At 63.4% G+C, this 20,988-nt stretch overlaps 1 protein-coding gene across 1 annotated transcript; it reads right to left on the bottom strand.

Annotated features, from left to right (window-relative positions):
* Nucleotides 1–1,929: 1,929 nt before the first annotated feature.
* CSRP1 (cysteine and glycine rich protein 1) lies at nucleotides 1,930–20,683 on the bottom strand. Its single transcript, XM_081114524.1, has 7 exons — nucleotides 20,617–20,683; nucleotides 14,520–14,638; nucleotides 10,262–10,430; nucleotides 9,245–9,374; nucleotides 7,763–7,856; nucleotides 6,185–7,308; nucleotides 1,930–2,880 (listed from the first exon to the last, which is right to left on the bottom strand). Exons 2-6 carry the CDS (start codon nucleotides 14,629–14,631, stop codon nucleotides 7,232–7,234), a joined length of 582 nt encoding a protein of 193 aa, XP_080970650.1. The 5' UTR covers nucleotides 14,632–14,638; nucleotides 20,617–20,683; the 3' UTR covers nucleotides 1,930–2,880; nucleotides 6,185–7,231.
* Nucleotides 20,684–20,988: the final 305 nt, after the last annotated feature.

The following is a 20,988-nucleotide window of genomic DNA, read 5'->3' as shown; positions in this document are numbered from 1 at the left end:
GTCCTCCCGTCTCATGACCTGCCTCCTGGCACGGGAGCCGATGACTCATTCTAAACCTTTCCCCATCGGGGAGCGGCTCGGGCCCGGGGTGGATTCCTCGGGCCGTGAGAAGGATCGAGGAGATTTGGGGAGCCAGGAGGAGCAGGAGGCAGGGGCTGGTGCTCCCTCCCTGCTGGGGTACCCCTGCCCCGCCCCTGGGAGGGGAGCCCTAACTTGGCCTTTTGGGGGCCCTCGGCTGGGGCAGTGCTGGGCCCGGAGGCGCTCTGTTCGTATTGACTTGTTGACTGCACACGGGCTGCTGGACAGAATGTGCCCTGGTGGCAGCCAGAGCGGCCCCTCCCCCTGCCCCCCCCCCCCCCGGGGAAAGCCGATCTGCCCGTCAGGCCGTCAGTCCCTTGGGTCCAGCTGGAACGCGCTCGGTGACACAGCGTCCCAGGAGCCGCGCACAGGAGGGAGCCTGGGTCCCCTCTCGTGGCCTCCAGGACAAGGTGGGAAGAAACAACAGGCGTGGCTCAGTGGTGAGCGTCCACCTAGGAACCAGGAGGTCACGGTTCCATTCCCGGTCGGGGCACAGGCCCGGGTTTCGGGCTCCATCCCCAGTAGGGGGCGTGCAGGAGGCAGCCGATCCATGATTCTCTCTCATCATGGATGTTTCTCTCTCTCCCTCTCCCTTCCTCTCTGAAATCAATAAAAATATATTTTTTAAAAAAAGTGGCCAGCACCGGTTTGGCTCAGTGGATAGAGCGTCGGCCTGCGGACTGAGGGGTCCCGGGTTCGATTCCGGTTAAGGGCATGTACCTGGGTTGCGGGCACATCCCCAGTAGGGGGTGTGCAGGAGGCAGCTGATCGATGTTTCTCTCTCATCGATGTTTCTAACTCTCTATCTCTCTCCCTTCCTCTCTGTAAAAAATCAATAAAAATATATTTAAAAAAAAAAAAAAAAGTGCCCTGCCCTGACCGGTGTGGCTCAGTGGATAGAGCATCAGCCAGTGGCCTGAAGGGTCCTGGGTTCGATTCCAGTCAAGGGCATGTACCTTGGCTGCGGGCTCGATCCCCAGTGGGGGGTGTGCAGGAGGCAGCTGATCGATGTTTCTCTCTCATCCATGTTTCTGACTCTCTATCCCTCTCCCTTCCTCTCTATAAAATCAATAAAAATATATATATGTGTATATATATATATATATATTTTTTTTTTTTTTTTTTTTAAGGTTCCTGCTACTACTCCCTCCTCAGCCTGACCCAGGTTCCCAGGGTCAGGTAGCTCTTCCCCATCCAGACAGGGCAGGCCCCCAGGTGTGCTCCCAGCCCTGCTTCTGCACCCACCCTCCACCCACAGGTTCCCCCTCTCCCTGGGATACCGCCCCCCCCCGCTGACCTCCCTCCCCCCCGACCTGCTGTGGACCCTCCACGCCAGAGCTGTGGGCGTCCTCGGAGGGAAACAACGGACCGAGGTTCCGAGGCTCTGAGCGAGGCTCGGGGTGCACGGGCTCCCTTGCAACAGGCCTGGAGCGGGCAGCACCCGGGGCCAACCCGCCCAGGCTTGCTCCGCGCCCGGCGCTCTCGCTGGAAATCCCCTCCCACGCTCGCTCTTTCATCGCCTTCCAGCCCCATAACCTTCCTGACTCACGGGGATCCCTTTGGTCTGGAGGGCGCTCGCTGCCCCCTCGCCCAAGGCCGAGTCTGGGCTTGACGGGCATTTGATCCCCGCGTGGGTCCGGCCGGGACGGGACCTGTGGGCTCGGGGCTCAGGTCGGGGCCTGCAGGCTCTCCCCTTTTCCCGGATCGTGCTGGCCTCTGGGCGCTCGTGTTTATGGGCAAAGGGGCCTCCCTGGCGTGACCCAGGTCCTCGGGGACCCTGGGCTGAGGGGCAGGGACGTGGGACTGGCTGGGCACCGGGGGGGGGGGGGGGGACAGTTCTCTCTCTTTTTTAAAAGTTTTAAAAAATATGTTTGTATTGATTTCAGAGAGGACGGGAGAGAGAGAGAGAGAGAGAGAGAAACACCAATGATGAGAGAGGATCACTGATCGGCTGCCTCCTGCACGCCCCCGGCTGGGGATCAAGCCTGCAACCCAGGCACGTGCCTTTGACAGGGAATCAAACCCGGAAGCCTTTCGTCTGCAGGCCTACGCTCTACCCACTGAGCCAAGCCGGCCAGGGCACCCCCGGAGGCTCTTATAGAGTTTTGCTCACAAGGGACAGTTCTCATCTCCGTTCAGAGCCCAGCGCAGGCCACACCACGAGGGCACGCTCATTTCAAAGGAGGAAGAGACGTGTGACCCAGATGGGCAGACAGAGTGTCCAGCCCCACGGGACCAGCAGTGAGGCCACCAGGGACCCTCGGGCGTCGCCAGGAGGCCGGGAGAAACACGCCCCTGGGGCCCGGGACCAAGCCCGGGACCCCCTGGAGGAGTCGGACCCCCTGGAGGAGTCGGGCCGCGGTCAGCAGAGTGGAAGTGCGGGAGGCCCCGGGGCAGCGGCTTCGGAAACGCCCCAGGGCCTGTCCGGGCACGAAAATGCCCACGAAGGGCTTTGCTCCGACGACCTGCTTCCTGAATTTTCCTGGCCTCTGGGGCGAGTCTTCCTGGGCCCGTAAACTCAGAGCGTGCGAGGCGGGCGGGTCCCCGGAGTGCGGCCAGGGTCACAGCATCAGCGCCGCCTTCGCCTGGGAGCCGCGGGGAGAAGCCGGGTCCCAGGCCCCACCCCAAGCACCAAGCACCGGGGCGGGCGGGAGGGTGGCATCTGCATTTTCACAAGGTCCCTGCTGGAAGCGAGCGCTCCTCTGGCGCTGATGGCGGCCCAGAGGGGAGGAGGCCAGAGCCACACGGCTGGTTCCCGGGTCGGCACCACGGCTTGCCTGCTTGCCTGTGACGTCGACGCGGCTGCTGAAAAAAATTCACCAAAGCTCAGCCCCCTCTTCTGTGATGCAGGGATCCATCCCATAACCACCTCGGCTGCTGACGTGGGAATCCAATAAGACCGCAGGTGGACGGGCGCCAGCCCCCAGTGCGTGCTCAGGGCATGCTGGCTACTGCTATGGTCCTAGCACGACTCCTCCCACCTCCCGCACACGGATTCTTTTAAAGGAGACCTGGGGCCCTGGCCGGTTTGGCTCAATGGATAGACCGTCGGCCTGCGGACTGAAGGGTCCCGGGTTCGATTCCGGCCAAGGGCACATGCCTGGGTTTCGGGCTCGATCCCCAGTAGGGGGCGTACAGGAGGCAGCTAATCAGTGATTCTCTCTCCTCGTTGATGGTTCTCTCTCTCCCCTCTCCCTTCCTCTCTGAAATCAATATATTTAAAAGGCTCCACAAGTGATTCTCATGATTGGGGGGAGGGGGGAGGTTGGAGATGGGACCAGGGGTGGCAGGAGGCTGGGCACCATCGCGCAGTTTGTCCTGAGGGTTCTCCCCCTGTTGGGCTCACTGCCACCCCCTCACCTGGTCCAGGTGTGGGCCCCTCCCACCCCCCCGACTCTCCCTCCTCCCGGCCTCACCCCTCTATGGGCTCCACGGTCTCTGCCCCCCGCCCCCAGGTGCCCCAGACAGGTTGCCAGGGCTCTGGGAGGAGGAAGGCTTCCTGAACTTGGCCTCCCACGAGGCGGCAGCTCTGCCCATGCGCCCTCCGGCTGCCCTGCACCCTGGCACCCAGGGCAGAGGCCGAGGGAGGCAATGCCTGAATGGGCACCGAGTTCCTCGCCCCCTCCTGGGCCAGGTCCCGGCGGTGTGAGTGCGCAGGCCCGGTGGCCGGAAACCCTCCCGGGGAGCAGCTCCCACCTGGGCCTCCAGGTGAGCCCCGCCCGCAGGCCCAGGAGGAGGGGAGGGTGTGCGGGCTGGGCGCCGGCCTCCTGCTCCGACGCCACAGCGCCACCTGGCGGCGCGCCCTGCTCCCTGCAAGGTACCCCCAACCCCACCCCCGCAGGTGCTGTCCCTTCTCTCCTGTCCCTCCCCCCCCCCGCCCCCCACAACTACACTGCGCTCAGGGGCTTCCGGGCCAGGGTCCGCGTTTCACTCCAAGGGGTGCGTCCAGCCCCCTCCCCACAACGGGCTGCTCAGGAAGGCGAGAGAGGCAGGAGGACTGGCCTAGTGTTGGGGTGCAGAGACCTGCTCCAAGCAGCCAGCAGAGGGCAGCCTGTCCTCAGTTTTGGTCTCAAACCCCCATTCGGGCCTCTCCTGTGGGCCTCCCCCAGAGCAGAAGAGGATCCAGGTGCATGTGGGGAGCCATCCATTCATCCACCCATCCACCCGTCCACCCATCCACCCACCCGTCCATCCATCCCCCCATCCCCCCATCCCTCCATCCATCCATCCACCCATCCATCCACCCACCCATCCCCCCATCCCCCAATCCCTCCATCCATCCACCCATCCACCCACCCATCCACCCATCCATCCATCCACCCATCCACCCATCCCTCCACCCATCCATCCATCCCTCCATCCGCCCATCCATCCATCCACCCATCCCTCCATCCGCCCATCCATCCATCCACCCATCCGCCCATCCATCCATCCATCCATCCATCCATCCATCCATCCACCCATCCGCCCATCCATCCATCCACCCATCCGCCCATCCATCCATCCACCCATCCACCCATCCATCCATCCACCCATCCGCCCATCCATCCATCCACCCATCCGCCCATCCATCCATCCACCCATCCGCCCATCCATCCATCCATCCACCCACCCATCCACCCATCCATCCACCCATCCACCCATCCGCCCATCCACCCATCCACCCATCCATCCATCCACCCATCCGCCCATCCATCCACCCATCCATCCACCCATCCATCCATCCATCCATCCGCCCATCCATCCACCCATCCATCCACCCACCCATCCATCCATCCATCCATCCACCCATCCGCCCATCCCCATCCCTCCATCCATCCCCCCATCCCTCCATCCATCCATCCATCCACCCATCCATCCATCCATCCATCCACCCATCCGCCCATCCCCATCCCTCCATCCATCCCCCCATCCCTCCATCCATCCATCCATCCACCCACCCACCCATCCACCCATCCACCCATCCGCCCATCCACCCATCCATCCATCCATCCATCCATCCTCCCTCCTCCCTCCTCCCCCAACACAAACCCTTCTGGACCCGGAGACCTTGCCCTTCCTGGAATTCAGCTGGACCCTCTGAACCACCCCCCGCTAGGTTACCTGTCAGTCACCTGGCCCAGACCTCCAGTCCTGCACTCCTGATTGGTCCCATACAGGCTTAGGTCCCGCCCCAGGGCCAGGGAGGGGGTCTGCCAGGGCCAAGGTTGGGTCTGGCGGTCGGGGTGTGATGTTCAGGAGGCCTGTTGCTATTACTAGTGAAGTATCTGCTCATTGTTTTATTTTGTTTAAATTTAATATATTTGTATTGATTTCAGAGAGGGAGGGAGAGAGAGAGAAACATTAATGATGAGAAGAATCATGGATCGGCTGCCTCCTGCACACCCCCCACTGGGGATCAAGCCCACAACCCGGGCCTGTGCCCGGACCGGGAATCGAACCCTGACCTCCTGGTTCCTAGGTTGACGCTCAACCGCTGAGCCAGGCTGGCCGGGCCGTGAGGAATGAATTTCTGTTGCTGATGGGCCACCCCGTCCGCAGTGTGTTACTAGAGCAGGCTGCACGGAGGAAGGCAGGGCCCGACAGTGCTGGGCGTGGGTGAGGCCCTGCCCTCCATCCCCGGGCAGAGCGAGCTCTCGATTTCACAGGGAAGTTCCCATGGCCGAGTTCCCCTCTCACGCTGGGGCTTTCCGACCCGGGGGTTCTGGGGCCTTGCCGAGCCCCTCAAATTCCAAAGTCCTTGCCCGGCTGGTGTGGCTCAGCGGTTGAGCATCAACCCATGAACCAGGTCATGGTTCGATTCCCGGTCAGGGCACGTGCCCGGGTTGTGGGCTTGATCCCCAGTGTGGGGCGTGCGGGAGGCAGCCGGTCCGTGATTCTCTCTCATCATGGATGTCTCTCTCTCTCCCTTTCTCTCTGAAATCAATAAAAATTTATTTTTTTAAAAAAGTCCACACAGTGACACGCCCAGATGTGGGGTTCAGTGAGAACCACTTGCTGCTTTAGCGCAAGAACAAACCCCTCCATTTCCAGACCCCCGCTCCTCCCGCTCATGGAGTCTCCAATCTGCTCCCTCCTGACCCCCCGCAGTGGCGGTGACGCGGACCTGACACCAGAGCTCCGTTCCGATGGCTTTTATTGACCAAGTGGGGGGTCAGCTTGAGTACAGCCCAGGCCCGCAGCCCTCCAGGCCCAGCTCCATCCATCTGGTCCTCTTTCTGTCCCTGGGAGCATCGCGGGCACCCCTCCCTGCTCCTGCTGCTCTGACCTGGGGGCCTGGAAGGGAGGGGTGACGTGGACAAAGAGGGCCCCCGGGAAGGGGAGGGGAGGGCAGCCGGGGCGAGACCCCAGGAAGATCCTGAGCTCGGGGTGCAGAGGGGAGGGGTGTCCAGACGAGGACTGGGGCTGTGGGCCTCCGTGTGAGGGCGAGCGGCAGGGCAGCGGGGCGTTGGGCTGGGGGTGTGTGGACAGGGACCCCGGGTCAGGGGCAGAGCCATCGCCCCTCAGAGTTGGGTACTGGGGTGTTTCATGGGGACCCCCATCAAACGGGGAGCTGGGAGGTCAGACTATGTGTGGACTCTGGGGTTCTCAGACCTGGGTGTTCTCCCACCCCCCGGGGAAGGACACCAATTCCCCACAGCCTCAAGGTTGCAACCTCAAAGGTCACAGCCTCAAGGTCACGGTCTCAAGGTCACAGCCTCAAGGTCATGGCCTAGGGGAGAGGTTCTCATGCCTCTCTGTCCCCTCCCCCGCCCCGGTGACTCCTGAGCTGGGGGGACTCCCTCTTTCTCGCAGAGGAGAAGCTCTGGGGTCGGAACCACAGCCTCCCCTCTGGGCCCCGAGATGTGGGCTCAGATGATGGTGGACGCTCAGCCGAGGAGGCTGAGAACGGAGGCCTGAGGGCGGGTGTGGGAGGCTAAAACCACGGAGACTCCCGCCGGTGACTCCCGCCGGTGACGGCGCAGACCCGGGCGGGGGGAGCCCCTGAGGAGGGACCTCAGGCTGCCCCCAAACCAGAGGGGGCCAGACACCAAGCTCCGGTCACTGGTGACGTGGGTGGGGCGGGGCTGAGGAGAGGCATCCGGGGGTGGCCGAGGCTGGGGGGAGCGGGTGGTGGAGACGGCACGTGGGGGGGCGGGGAGGGCAGGCGGTCTCATTCCGAGTGCACCAAGGCGCCCGCTCCCTGCCCGAAGCCGAAGCCCTTGGGCCCGAAGTTCTTAGCGTAGCATCCTGCGGAGAGAGAGACCCCCTGCAGACACGCCACCCCGAGGGCCCGCCGGGCTCTGCGGCTGTGACGTCCCCGCACCCCACCTCTGCAGCCCCCCAACCCCACAGCGAGGAGGGTCCTGGCCCCGCCCTGTCCATCCCCCTCAACAGAGAGGACAGCGCTGTCTGCGGGGACAGCCCTGGACCAGGGCCGGGCACCCGCTCGGCCCGCCCAGCCCATGTGCCACTCAAAGGTCACAGACTCAAAGGTCATGGCCTCAAGGTCACAGTCCCAAGGTCATGGCCCACAGGCTCTGGCCAGGCCTCCCTCTGGGCTGCCTCCTCTGTCAGGTGGGGCGTCTACGAGATGCTCAGGGCCCCACCCCAAGGCAAGGGGTCGGTTTACACGGAGCCAGGGCATCGCCGCCCAGCCCCCGCCCCCTGGGCCTCCAGGCCGGGCGCTCGATGCCACACCCACCTTTGCAGTAAATCTCGCCGTCCTTGTCGGCCAGGGTGGTGGACTCCAGGCCTTTGCCGCACTTGGCGCAACGGAAGCAGGACTTGTGCCAGGACTGCGGGGGGAGGGAGCCCACCGTTAGTGCTGCCCCCGGGGACGAGGGTGACCCCGGCCCAGGTGAGCAGGGTCTCCTGCAGGCCAGGGCCCTGTCGCATGCCAATCTGCACCCCTTCCCCATCCTGGTGACCGGTGCAGCCAGCCGAGCCTCCTCCAGACCCGTGGGGTCAGCGGGGTGGGCACGGGCTTGCCCAGGCCCTGCCCTTACCAGCTGCACGGCCTCAGCCGCCTCCTCCTCCGGGGCCTCTGCCCACCTGGCAGAATGAGCGTGGGAACTAGGTACGCGGGGGCTGCCTGACCTCTGACCTTTACAAAGGGGGGGCCTCGTTCGCCCAAAGGCCATCCCCTCTTGGAGAAGGAGCTGGCGGTCCCCCCCTCCCCCAGCAGCCTTCCTGGTGGGCTGGCCTGGCCAGAGGGGCCCTGAGCCAGTGGCGCCTGGTGTGACTCTGGAAGGAGGACGGGCCTGTGACGTGCACTGAACTCGGCCGGAAAGGCCCACAGAGGAGCGGGGGGGGGGGGGGTATGGGGGGGGGGGACCCCCGCACAGGGCCCAGGGGGGCAGCCTGGCCGGGATGGAGCCGCTTGGGCTGGAAGGCCCCTCAGAGACCAGCTCCAGCAGCCCCAGCCTCGCAGGCTCAGGGGCGGAGGTGCAGACGGCCCTGCAGGAGGCAGGCGGCACCAGGCCCAACAGAACCAGGCCTTTTAAGGGCAAAGGGCCCCCCTCAGCGCAGCCCCCGTCCCGGGCTGGAGGCGAGGGGGCAAACTGGACCAACTCCGATTTCCTGGCTGCCAGACCTCTGCACACTGCCTCCTCCTCCCAGCGACGGAGACACGGGAGGGGGGCCCCCCGCCCCCCAACCCCCCAACCCAGCCCCTTCCCAGAGCCCTGCCCGAGCTCTCCAAGCTGGAGGAGGACTCACGTGCAAACCACACCCTCCCGCTCAGGGCCTCGCCGCCCCCCCAGTCGGCACCCCCAAATGCCCTGCTCCTCAAGGTTTCTTTCTCGGCCCAGGTCAGGGAGGGGAGCTCCTGCAACCTCTCCTGCCTCAACACAGAGCCCGGCCGGCGTGGCTCAGGGGTTGAGCATCCACCTATGAACCAGGCGGTCAGGGTCCGATTCCAGCCAAGGGCACAGGCCCGGGTTGCGGGCTCCATCCCCAGTGGGGGGCGTGCAGGAGGCAGCCGATCCGTGACTCTCTGTCATCATTGATGTCTCTCTCTCTCTCTTCCTCTCCCTTCCTCCCTGAAATCAATAAAAATATATTTTTAAGGAAGAAAAGCGACAGCCGGACGTGCCAAGTCCCGGAACCCACGTGTCTGGAAGGTGCGTCATGGGCCCGCCTCCCCTCCTCCTCCTCCTCTTCCGTGACGGGGCGGCCGCCTTACCTTCCCGGCGCCGATCACCTTCTCGGCGGCGTACACGGCCTGGCTGCAGCGGGGGCAGCGCTCAGAGCCCCCGATCTTCTGGGCAAACTTGGAGGCGTTGGGGTTGGTGGTGGGCCTGTGGCCAGGGGCCCTGCAGGAGGGAGGACGAGGTGGGTCTGCATCGCGTGGGCACGACCCCGCCTCCATCTCACGCGGGGTGGGCAGGGGGCAGCTCTCCGAGCCGGTTACAGGGCCAGGGCCGTGGGGAGCTCTTGGGTGGTCTCCCATGTCCCCGATGGGGACACCCAGGGCCCCACAATGTTATGCTATTTCCCCGGAAACACCCTACGGCCCCCAGTCGCCTGGTTACCAGCGGGAATCATCTCACACCTCGTCACTGAGATCCGCCCGCCTCGTCCCCATTCCCGCCATCTGTCCGCTCTCGGACTCTTTCCGGGACAAACCTGCTGACCAGTCATTTCCCCTGGGTCACGACCTTGGCTGGCACGTGGCAGCTCATTCCTCCCATCAGTCATTTCCGTCCGTCCATCCCCCGGGGCCGAGGAGCCGGCCGGGGTGGCTGCGGACGGGACCACTGACAGCAGGTCAGGGGTCAGGGATCACCGGGTGCCGGGGACCTGGTGGCAGACGCCCTGCGGCATTCCCAAGGGACAGATGGCAGAGGGCGGCCTGGCTCAGACCCTCGCCGGCTGGGGACCCTGGACAAGTCCCTGACACTGGGTTGAGTTTTCTCATCTGTGAACAGGGGCCCGGCCGGTGTGGCTCAGTGGTTGAGCGTCGACCTAGGAACCAGGAGATCAGGGTTCGATTCCCGGTAAGGGCACATGCCCGGGTTGCGGACTCGATCCCCAGTGGGGGGCGTGCAGGAGGCGGCCGATCCATGATTCTCTCTCATCATGGATGTTTCTCTCTCTCTCTCTCTTTCCACGAAGACACTGGAAATCGGCCTTCGGAGCCGTCGATGCGTAACTAGCAGCAGCTGAGAGTGTCTGGGTGGGTAGGGTCTCTGGTACTCACTCCTCGTGCCGGATGCCCAGCGACTCCCCCTTGTCGGTGCTGAGCGTGCCAGCGCCCTGCCCGTAGCCGTAGCCCTTGGGCCCGTACTTCTTGCCATAGCAGGACCGGCAGTAGATCTCCTCGCCGTGCACAGCCACGGTCGTGCTGTCCAGGTTCTTCTTGCAGACCACTGCGGGGGGGCGGGGGGACGGAGCGCGTGAGGCCCCCGCGGCTCTGCCTCAGCCCCCACCCAGCCCTCGTGCCTCCCCGGGTTTGGAGGAGGCAGCAGCCAGGCTGAGCCCAGCCTCAGGGAGGCCGGGGAGGCCTTCACTCTGCCCACGAGAAAGCGACCACGTGTCCCGTGTCCCGACAGGAGAGGAGAAAAAAGACAGGAAGGAAGAGAAGGGCGGGGCTTTCCTGCTCCCAACACTGGGGTCCAGGGGGGACCATCTGTGTCGACTTGGGGGGCGGGGGTGCAGGTGAAGCCATGCGCCCCAAAGGGAAGTTTAGTATTTATTTATTATTATTTTTTAAAACACATTTCCTTTTTTTTTTAAGTGTATTTTTATTGATTTCAGAGAGGAAGGGAGAGGGAGAGAGAGAGAGAGACAGCAATGATGAGAGAGAATCATGAACCGGCTGCCTCCTGCACACCCCGCACTGGGATGGAGCCCGCAACCCGGGCCTGTGCCCTGACGGGGAATCGAACCCTGACCACATCCTGGGCGAAGAAGAAACCTTGAGGAGTGGGAGCACTTGGGGGTGCTGACGGGATGGGGGGGTGGAGGAGTGGGGAGTGGGAAGGGGAGGCCCTGAGCGGGTGAGTCTGGGAGGTGGGCAGGACAGGGCTCTGGGAGGGAGAGCAGGCAGAGCAGAGCCCGATGGCGGGCGGCTGTCAGCAGGATCTAGAAGTCGGGGCTCCGTCCACACGGCAGGGAGCCCCTTGAGGACCCACTGCAGGCCCTGGGTCCCCTCTGGCTGAGCTCCCGGGGCGCCTGCCGGGGAGACCCGTGGGATGAGATCCCTCCTCCGCCCGCTGCCTGCCGGGTCCTGGAATTCTCAGTTCGTTCAGGGTCTTACAGGAAGCGAGTCCCGACTTCCCACCCTAGAAGGGAATGCTGGAGGCCTTGGCCTGCTGTTCCCTGCGTCCGGAGCCAAGCCCCAGGGAGGCGCCGGGGAGCTCCGTATTTGGGCTGCCCCGAGCGCTGGAATGAGGTGGGGATCTCGAGGGCAGGACAAGAGGGGCCTTATTTAGTCTGGAGTCTCCAACCTGGGGCTCAGAGGGACAGGGGCTGGCCCTTTAAAGGCAAGAGGGGGCCCGGTTGCAAGGAGCTCAGCTTTAAACCTCCTGGGAGGGAGGAGGGAGGAGGGAGGGGGAGGGGACAGGCAGGGCTTCTCCGGGGCTTTCTGTCCTCCCCACGAGTTTGAAGGGACAGTCGGTGGGGCACGCCGAATCCCGATACTTAAGGAATGTCCCGGAACCAAATTAACGTCGTAGGACAAGAGCTGAGGAAGCGGGTCCCTCACTGAGGAGCTAAGCATTCCTGCCAGCTGATCACATGTATTATGCACCTACTGTGCGCGACACACCTACTGTGTGCAACACACCTACTGTGTGCGCCACACCTACTGTGCGCAGCCACAGGAGCCCAGAGCAGGCCCCCTCCATCCCTGCTCCCGTGTCAAAGGCCACACCCCCCGAGTTCGTCTATTGCTTCATCCTGCCTTCCTGTCCGTCCCAGACCCAGAAAGGGAATGTAGGTGCCACGCCGAGCCCAACCCAGAGCCAAGGACCGGAGTGGTCAGGGGGGCTCACTGGGGACACACTCGGGCCTGGCCAGCCGGGAGCTACGGCCCTTCACGCCAGCCAGGCCCAGGCCCAGGCCCCGCGGCCTCTCTCTTCCTTAGAAGGGAAAGTCCTGCGACTCTGTGGGTTACTCTGAATTCCTGAGCGCGAGCTGGACGCGTTTCACGGCCCGAGGAAAGCGACACCCTCTCCATTCCAAACAGGCGGCTGAGTGCCCGCGGCCGTCCTGGGCACCGGGACCCCGCCCCGCCTGAGCTCCAATCCCACAGACCCCAGGGACCTGAGCCGCTCCCCACGCGGGGCTGTCAGCTTCACAACACCCCCTCCAGCCCTGCTCCACCGCTTGACTTTTTTTAAAAATATATTTTATTGACTTCAGAGAGGAAGGGAGAGGGGGAGACAGAAACATCCATGAGAGAGAATCACGGATCGGCTGCCTGCTGCACGCTCCACACTGGGGATGGAGCCCGCCACTTGGGCATGTGCCCTGACCGGGAATCGAACCGTGACCTCCTGGCTCCTAGGTGGACGCTCAACCACTGAGCCACGCCGTCCGGACCACATGGCCTGACTTGCACAACTGTTTCTAATCGTCCACACCTCCTCACGCCCTCGCCCCTGAATTCCTGGCTCCCCTCCACTGCCTGACCTGCAGCCACCCCCACAGGCAGGACTGTCAGGAGGGGATGGGAGGCGGGGAGGGGGGGATTGGCCACAGCTGGCCTCCTCGTCAGTGATTAAGCAACACGGGCCCCTAGCAGCCCAGACCCTCATCCTGGCCAACCCCAAGCCCTCTTGGTCGCCCTGAAAACGTAAGCGGCCTGGACATTCCTCAGGAAGTGAGGTGCTGATGATAAGATGCTGCCGTTGGCAGGCAGACCAGGGCGTGCTCGCTCCTCATTCATCAGGCCCTGTGGCCGGGGCGGGGCCCTCTCCATCCACCAGGGGAGAGGCCTGGCGAGCAGGTGGCCCAACTGGTTCCCACCTGGATCGAAAGGCACCTGGGACGGAGACGCCCCCAACTCTCCAAAGGGTGCTTCCTGTGACGCAGGAGGAGGGCCGGGGGCTGGGTCTTCGGCCCCTGCGGGGTCTCCTCTGTGACCCCGTCTCCCCGAGGTCCCCTGCTGAACACTCGCTCTTCCTTTAGGCGCTTCGCTTCCCAAGCTCCTTGCGTTGGGATCCCCACAACAGCCCAGCGTCCTTGTCTCCCGGGAAACAGCGAGAAAACTCAGCCCGAGAGACGTGGACTAACCTGCCCACCACCACACAGAGGATAAGGCCGAGTCCTGGCCCTGCCCGGCCGGCGTGGCTCAGTCGTGGAACGTCGCGACCTATGAACCAGGAGGTCTCGGGGTTCGGTTCCCGGTCAGGGGGGCGTGCAGGAGGCAGCCGATCCATGATTCTCTCTCCTCATTGATGTTTCTCTCTCTCTGTTTCCCTTCCACTTACTCTCTGAAATCAATAAAAATTTCTATATATATGAAAGCCTAATATGCAAATTGTCCCCTCGGTAGTTCAATCGCTCGCTATGACGTGCGCTGACCACCAGGGGGCGGCGCGGAACGAAGGAAGGCCCCGATCGGCCCTGATCGCTGGCCAGGCCTAGGGGCCCTACCCTTGCACGGATTTCGTGCACCGGGCCCGACACAAACCCTGACAACAGGACTGGCTGAAACCTGGGTCACCCCAGCGTCCCCTCTGCCCGCCTTCCAGGGCAACCTGTCGGCTGAAGCTGTCACCTCCTCAAACCCAGATCCTCAGCTCCGATCACAATGAACTGGGGACGCCTCCCCAGGTCGTCACCTCCTGGGAGCTGGGAAAACACCCCGGGGCCCCGGGGCACCAGCCAGCAAAGGGGAGGAGGCACGGTCCCTGGGCACCCGAGGGCCCCCGACCCCTGGGCATCCGCTGCCTGCTCCCCTGGTCCCGGCTGGGATGGGAGTGAGCCCTGCTCTGGGCTGTTGGGAGCGGGTACCAAGGAGCTTGGGTTCCCCGGGGCCTGTCCCATGTTGTGGGTGCAGGCAGGGAAGTGACCGAGGTGAGGGCTGGCCCAGAGGGGGGGGAAGGGGCAGCCAGGGGTGCGGCCGGCGGGGGCCTCCGCACCAGGAATAAGAATCGGCCCGCCTTCCTCTTCCAGGACACGGGATTGTGGCAGAGAGAGAAAGGAGAGAGCGAGTGGAAAGTTTTCCTAACCGCGTCTTCGCAGCCTGGCACGCGGCCCGCGCCCGCCGCCCCCTCCAGCCCTGGCCCTGGCCTGTGTCGGCTTGGAGAGCGGCTTCCAAGGGGAACAAAGGGCCCTTAAGTGCTTCCCACCCCCCCTTCCCCCCCCCCCAAAGCCGGGGCTGCAGCCAAATGTCAAGCTGTTTACATCCCACGGGGCCAGCTCCCAGGAGCTCCGACAGGCCCGGCCCTGGGGTGCCCCCCCCACCCCAACCCCCGTGCCCATGGCAACCGCAGGCCAGGCCTACTCACTGCACAGGAAGCAGGACTTGTGGAAGCTGCTGCCTTCGCACTGCACCTCCTCGGCGAAGTACACCGTCTTCTGGCACACCCCGCACTTCTTGCCTCCTCCCCAGTTGGGCATCGTGAACCTGGGCATAGAGACGGGCGTGAACCCCCAGGACCAGGGCACGCAGGCTGCCCGGGACAGGCGAGCCCAGGAGAGACAGAAGGGGAGAAGGCCGGCCCTGGCCGGTGTGGCTCCATGGACAGAGCGTCGGTCTGCGGACCTTTTTCTAGGTGGCGACCCCCAACTTTCAGCCACAAAGCATGGCCCGGCCTACCCTAACCATCCCTGGCTCCTGGCTCCTGGCTCCCGGCTCCCGGATGGGCCAGGATACCCTGTATTTAGGACAGTGATACAGAAGAAGGAAACCGTGGGGGCTCAGAAGAAAGAAATAACCTGATTTTCTGAGAGAACCTTCTGGAAGCAGCCCCCCCCCAGTGAGGAGAGGGGAGCAAGGGACTCTGGGTCGTTGTCCCCAGAGGGGCAGGCAGGCCCGGGAGGCGGCCGACAGCTGGGAACACAGAGCGGAGAGACAAAGAAACCCCAGTGTGCGGTGACCTCATCAAGCCACCAAACTCAGCCAAACCCTCTCTGCATTTTCCAGTTAAAGAAACCAACAAAAAAAGAGAAAAGAAAAAAAAACAAACCCCCTTTACTGCTGAGCCGGTCCCTTTATGACCGAACGCATCCCCAGGGACAGGGATTCTGAGGACGCAGCTTCTGGAATCTCTGTCCCAATCCACCGCCCACGGCTGCCTCAGCTCTACAACCGTCAGTGGCTCCCTAGTGCCTGAGAACATCAAGCCCCCCCAAACCCTTGAGGATCCCCCACGGCACAGCCTCTGCTCACTTTCTAGCTCCATCACCTGTTCCTGCGCCTCATCCACTGGTGGTTTATTTTTTAATATTTGTGTTGATTTCCGAGAGGAAGGGAGAGGGAGAGAGAGAGAGAGAAGCATCCATGATGAGAGAGAATCACGGATCGGCTGCCTCCTGCACGCCCCACACTGGGGATGGAGTCCACAACCCGGGCATGCGCCCTGATCGGGAATCGAACCGTGACCTCCTGGTTCATAGGTCGATGCTCAACCCACTGAGCCACACTGGCCGGGCACACCCCCTGGTGATTGAATCGCTGAGTCAGCCCTTCAGTGCCCAGGGCAGGGTCTGGCCGGAGGAAGTGGTGGGTCAGGCCTGTGCAGAGCTAGGGGGGCTGCACGAAGCAGGGGTGGGGGGATGGAGCTGGGGCCGCCATCCCTTTCCACGCGGCTGTGACGGGTTACTGACCACTGCGTGTGGCCGGCTCCCCCATGCAGGTCTGGACGGGCCACAGCTGACGCACGTCCCAGACACACCCGCAGGTAGGGTTTCCCCAATGGCACCTGACTCTGCACCGTCCTTGGACCCCTCCTGGGGCCTGAGCGCCCTCATCCCCGGGGACAGCCCTCCGGCCCCACAGTCCATCCCGCCCTTCCTGCCATGGGGACTCCAGGGGCCAGCTGCCTGGTTCAGCGAGAGTTCAGGGCTGCTGCCCGGCCGGTGTGGCTCAGTGGTTGAGCATCAGCCTAGGAACCAGGCGGTCAGGGTTCGATTCCTGGTCAGGGCACATGCCCGGGTGGCGGGCTCCATCCCCAGTGGGGGGCGTGCAGGAGGCAGCCGATCCATGGTTCCCTCTCATCATGGATGTTTCTCTCTTCCTCTCTCTCCCTCTCCCTTCCTCTCTGAAATCAATAAAAATATTTTTTTAAAAAGAGAAACCATCTCAGAGGTGGATGGTCCTTACGTGCCCGGAGGAGACCCTCCTCTGCTCCAACCAGTCAAGCGACACCCGGCTCCATCCTCCATCCGGGGCCCTGTGTCCAGTGGAAAAACCCCACCTCTCCCCGTCCAGCAGCTCACGTTCCCCGGGGCCACTGAGCGACGTCTGGGCAGAGCCCAGGTCCCCACCCACCCACGCACGCGGTCTGGTCGGGACCTGTCAGGTGTTTGCGGAGTCGGGGACGTGCTCTCACGTTACCTGAGCCCTGTGGTATCCGGCCAGGTACACGGAACCCAGCCTTTCCCGCAGGCCCTGGGTCGGGAGGGCAGCCAAGGAGAGGGAGGCGGGAGGCGGGGCCCCCGGCTCAGGGCCCAGCGCCCGTGTCTTGGAGGTGGCACCGTCCAGCCCAGGAAGAGACCTCACTGGAGAAGGATGGTCGCTGGCAGGGGACACGTGGCCGTCCGACGTGGAGACCCCGGCTCAGCCTCGCCCCCACATCTCACGAGAATTCCTTATTTCCTTGTATATAGGGTGTCCCAAAATTCACGCAAGATTTGAATTTTGCGTGAGCATTAACAACAACAACAACAACAAATAAAAGCCTAATTTTACTTGGTTGATTGAATCAGATTCTAATATCTGTGGCCCTTGGATGTCAATCCCTTCCATTCGATCAGCATCACCAAGTCCCAATGATGGCCCAGGAGCAGGGACAAGGAAGACCAATGAAGACCACAGCTTTGCGTCTGTGCCAGCAAAGCCGTGGAGGCCGTTTACCCGATGTGCTATTCCATACATAACCCTAGACTGTATACTTTAAGGATCAATAAAAGATTTGCAATTTTTAATTATAAACCTGTGTTTTCTATCCAAATTACTTCTTGCGTGAATTTTGGGACGCCCTATATATGTGTATTGATTTTAGAGAGGAAGGGAGAGGGAGAGAGAGAGAGAAACATCCATGATGAGAGAGAATCACGGATCGGCTGCCTCCTGCACGCCCCCTACGGGGGATCGAGCCTGCAACCCGGGCCTGTGCCCTTGACAGGGAATCGAACTGTGACCTCCTGGTTCCTGGGTCAAAGCTCAAGAGCTGAGTCTCACCCAGCCGGGCTCGCTAGGATTGCTTCAGAGCCCTGAACACGAACGAGTCTCTTCCCCAAGCAGGGAGCCGGCCTCACCCCAGGCCCGTGGCCCCCAGCTCTGCCGGCCCCCCAACGCCTGGCACCGCTCAGCTCTGACCCCTGGGAGCTCAGAAATCTGAAGGTCGGCCGAGGTAGACGCAGGGGCCCAGACCCTTACAGGAAACCCCGCGGCCTCATGCGTCTCCCGGAGGAATCGACGGATCGAGTTTCTTTGCTTTCCTCTGGAATGATGCCAGCGTCCAGGGGTAACCATCGGTTGATCCCGTGCTGACAGGTCTGAATGACCTCCCTTTAATTCATTTTTAAAAACAAGCTACCACCTGGCTGGCCTGGCTCAGCGGTTGAGCGTCGACCTGTGAACCAGGAGGTCCCAGGTTCGATTCCCAGTCGGGGCACATGCCCGGGTTGGGGGCTCGATCCCCAGTGTGGGGTGTGCGGGAGGCAGCCGATCGGTGATTCTCTCTCATCATGGATGTCTCTCTCTCTCTCCCCCTCTCTCTTCCTCTCTGACATCAATAAAAAGATACTTAAAAAATTAAAATTAAATAGAAGTTAGCACTCTTCTCTTATTAAATAAAAAATAAGAAAGGGTGTTTGCAGCCGGCATCCCAGGCAGCTCCATCCAGACGTCCCTGGGCACCCTGGGCAGGGGGCTCTGGCTGCCCGGGGGGCTGGGCCGCTCCCCCTGCCAACCCCCCCAAGAGGCGTGGAGGACTGACTCCGCCCAGCCTTCCTGGGGAAGCTCTGGAAATGCCAGAGCCTGGACGGCGGCCGCCTCCGTATTTACACACTTTACCATACATGGGAATCCCTGGGCGCTGACGTCAGACGGATTCCTGGGAAGCAACGTCTGCAGCCAGGCGTCACCATGGCGATGACTGACACCTGGGAACCCCAGGCAGCAGGACCCCGGCCCTCCCCCGCCCCCGCAGCTCCTGTGTGTGTGTGTGTGTGTGTGTGCGCGTGTCTTCCCTCAAGCGGACTCTGTTCCTGCAAACCTGGCCCCCAAATTCAAACACACATCAGACCTGACAAAAACGTACCCATGGAGCCCGGCCAGTGTGGCTCAGTGGTTGAGCATCCACCTAGGAGCCAGGAGGTCAGGGTTCCTTTCCCGGTCAGGGCACCTGCCCGGGTTTTCAGGCTCCATCCCCAGTGTCGGGCTTGCAGGAGGCAGCCGATCAGTGGTTCTCTCTCATCATGGATGTTTCTCCCTCTCTCCCTCTCCTTTCCTCTCTGAGATCAATAAAAACATATATATATTTTTAAAATGCCGTTTCCCCTCACCTGGCTGCTCCTGGGAAAAGCTGGCGGGTGACTGTCTGCAAGGTTTGCACGTGTCCCAGCTCCTCCGCCACCCGCCATGGCTACCCCGTTCCTCACCAACCTTTCACGGATCGCCACCCCCGGGTCAGTGAGGAGCTCCCAGCCTGCAGCTCCGGCCGGAACCCTGGCTCCCGAGACAGACGCTTGCCATTAAGAAAGAAAACATGGGGCCAGGAAGGAAGGGGCCGGGGCAGACCTGGGTGGGAGGGCCGGGGCAGTGGGGGGGGGGCCATGTCACATTTTACTAGCAGCCCCGTCGCCCGCGGGTGGGTCTGCCCCTCAGTTCCTCCCGTGTCCTCCCCGGACCCTCTGAAGGGACAGGGCTCCCTTCCCCCTCCTCTGGCCCAGACCACACCCTCTGCCAGATAGACTTCCTTCCCTGTCCAGCCTCCAGCCCCACATCCTCCCAGAGTCCAAGGGTCAGTCCCCAGCCGAGAAGGCCGCCTGAGGGCAGCGGGGGCTGAGGACCTGCTCTCTGGGCAGAGGATGACCACGGCTGAGTGAGAGCAGGGGGACCTGAGCACATTCACCGTCATCGTCCCCCCCAAAACCCCACCTGGGAGGGGGGGTCAGGGAGAGGACAGTGGCCGACCCCCGTGTGTTCCCAGTCCCTGCGCTCCACCCCAAAAGGAACTGAGCAGCGAGAAGTCGCTTGTCCGAGGTCACACAAAGTCAAGAAGCAGCCAGTCTGCCTTCCAACCCTCTCTCCCCAGCCTCCCGTGCCTCTCCTGGTCCGGCCCAGTGGACAGCCCGGTGTTGCCATCACAGGACCCCAAGGGTAGCCCTCTGGGCTGGGAGGGGCCTGTCCTTCATCCACCCCACAGGTCAGGGCTCAGGATGTGGGCGGCTGGAGCCCAGGCCTCCAGGGAAGGGCCTGACCTCACCTGCTGCCCCAGGGCTGGACCGTGGGCGGGAGCAGATGACCAGCACAGGGACCTTCAGAATATTCTCCCGCCTGTGAGCGGACAGAACACCTGCCTAGCCCCACCGGCCGGTGTGGCTCAGGGGTTGAGAGTCAACCTATGAACCAAGGGATTAGGGTTCGATTCCCGGTCAGGGCACAGGCCCGGGTTGTGGGCTCCATCCCCAGTGTGGGGCGTGCAGGAGGCAGCCAGTCCCTGATTCTCTCTCATCATGGATGTTTCTCTCTCTCTCTCTCTCCCTCTCCCTGACATCAATAAAAATATAATTTAAAACAAAACAACGAAACACCTGCCGGGCCGCTGCATGCTGGGTAACATATTGCAACTCGCTGTAACTGAGCTCAACACCAGCCCCCTCCTCCCCCTTCAAGGACTGAGGCCACCAAGCACCCCTGTGGGTCCTTCGGGCTCGGAAACCGGCCCCATTCGCACCGATTCGTGGGTGGTGGACGGGGGAGCCTTGCGCTTCCACCCGGTTCTTTGCGGAGTGAAAACGCATCCGTGTCCCCAGGCCGGGAGCGCGAGGGAGCGGGGAGCGCCGTGGGCGTCAGGGGCGCGCAAACGGGCCCGCTGCTCTGCGGTGGGGCCAGCGGATGGCGGGGGAGCCCGGCGCCCGGCTCAGGGCACGTGGGCGCCCCGGCGGGGAGGGACCCGGCGCCTCCCGGAAAGAGAAGCGCCGCCGCCGGGCTGACAGCCGCCGCTGCTCCTCCCTCCGCGCCCGCGGCCGCGCCACTTTCCCTCCAACTTTGCCGGCTGCGGGACGACCTGGAGGCGCCGGGGGCGCGCGGTGCCGGGGGCGCAGCGCAGGAGCCGGGGCGCCCTCGCCTGGATCCGGCTGGGCCCGGGGGCGCGCGCGGCCCGGGGTGCACTCGGCGGATGCGCTCACCGGGCGCTCAACAGGCGCACTCACCTGCGGCGGGCGGGTCGGGCGGCTCTGCAGGAAGCGCTCGGCAGCGGGTGTCCCGTGCGCCCGCGCGCGCGCCGTTTTGTGCCGTCCGGGGAAGGCGTGTCCCGGCCCCGCCCCGCTGAAGGCTCTGCACTCAGCCCTCTGCTGGCTGACGTCAGGGCGCCGGCCCGCGGGGCGCCCCCCCTCCCCGACCCCGGCCGCGGAGGGGGAGGTGACGGGGTGGGGGTGGGGGTGCGGTGGGAGGGGAGAGACGCGGCTCCGGCCGGCCCTGTGGACCGACCCACTGTGCGCTCAGAACCTCCCACGGGGTTCCCGTCAGCCAGATGGTAAGGTGGATACGTGATCTGAGACCCTGATAAACTCGCGCCCGCAGGG

The sequence above is a fragment of the Myotis nattereri genome (genome assembly GCF_964212035.1).
Source record: "Myotis nattereri genome assembly, chromosome: 20".
Classification (NCBI taxonomy): Eukaryota; Metazoa; Chordata; class Mammalia; order Chiroptera; family Vespertilionidae; genus Myotis; species Myotis nattereri.
Note: the sequence above shows the minus strand (reverse complement) of the source record. Positions and strands in the feature narration are given on the sequence as shown.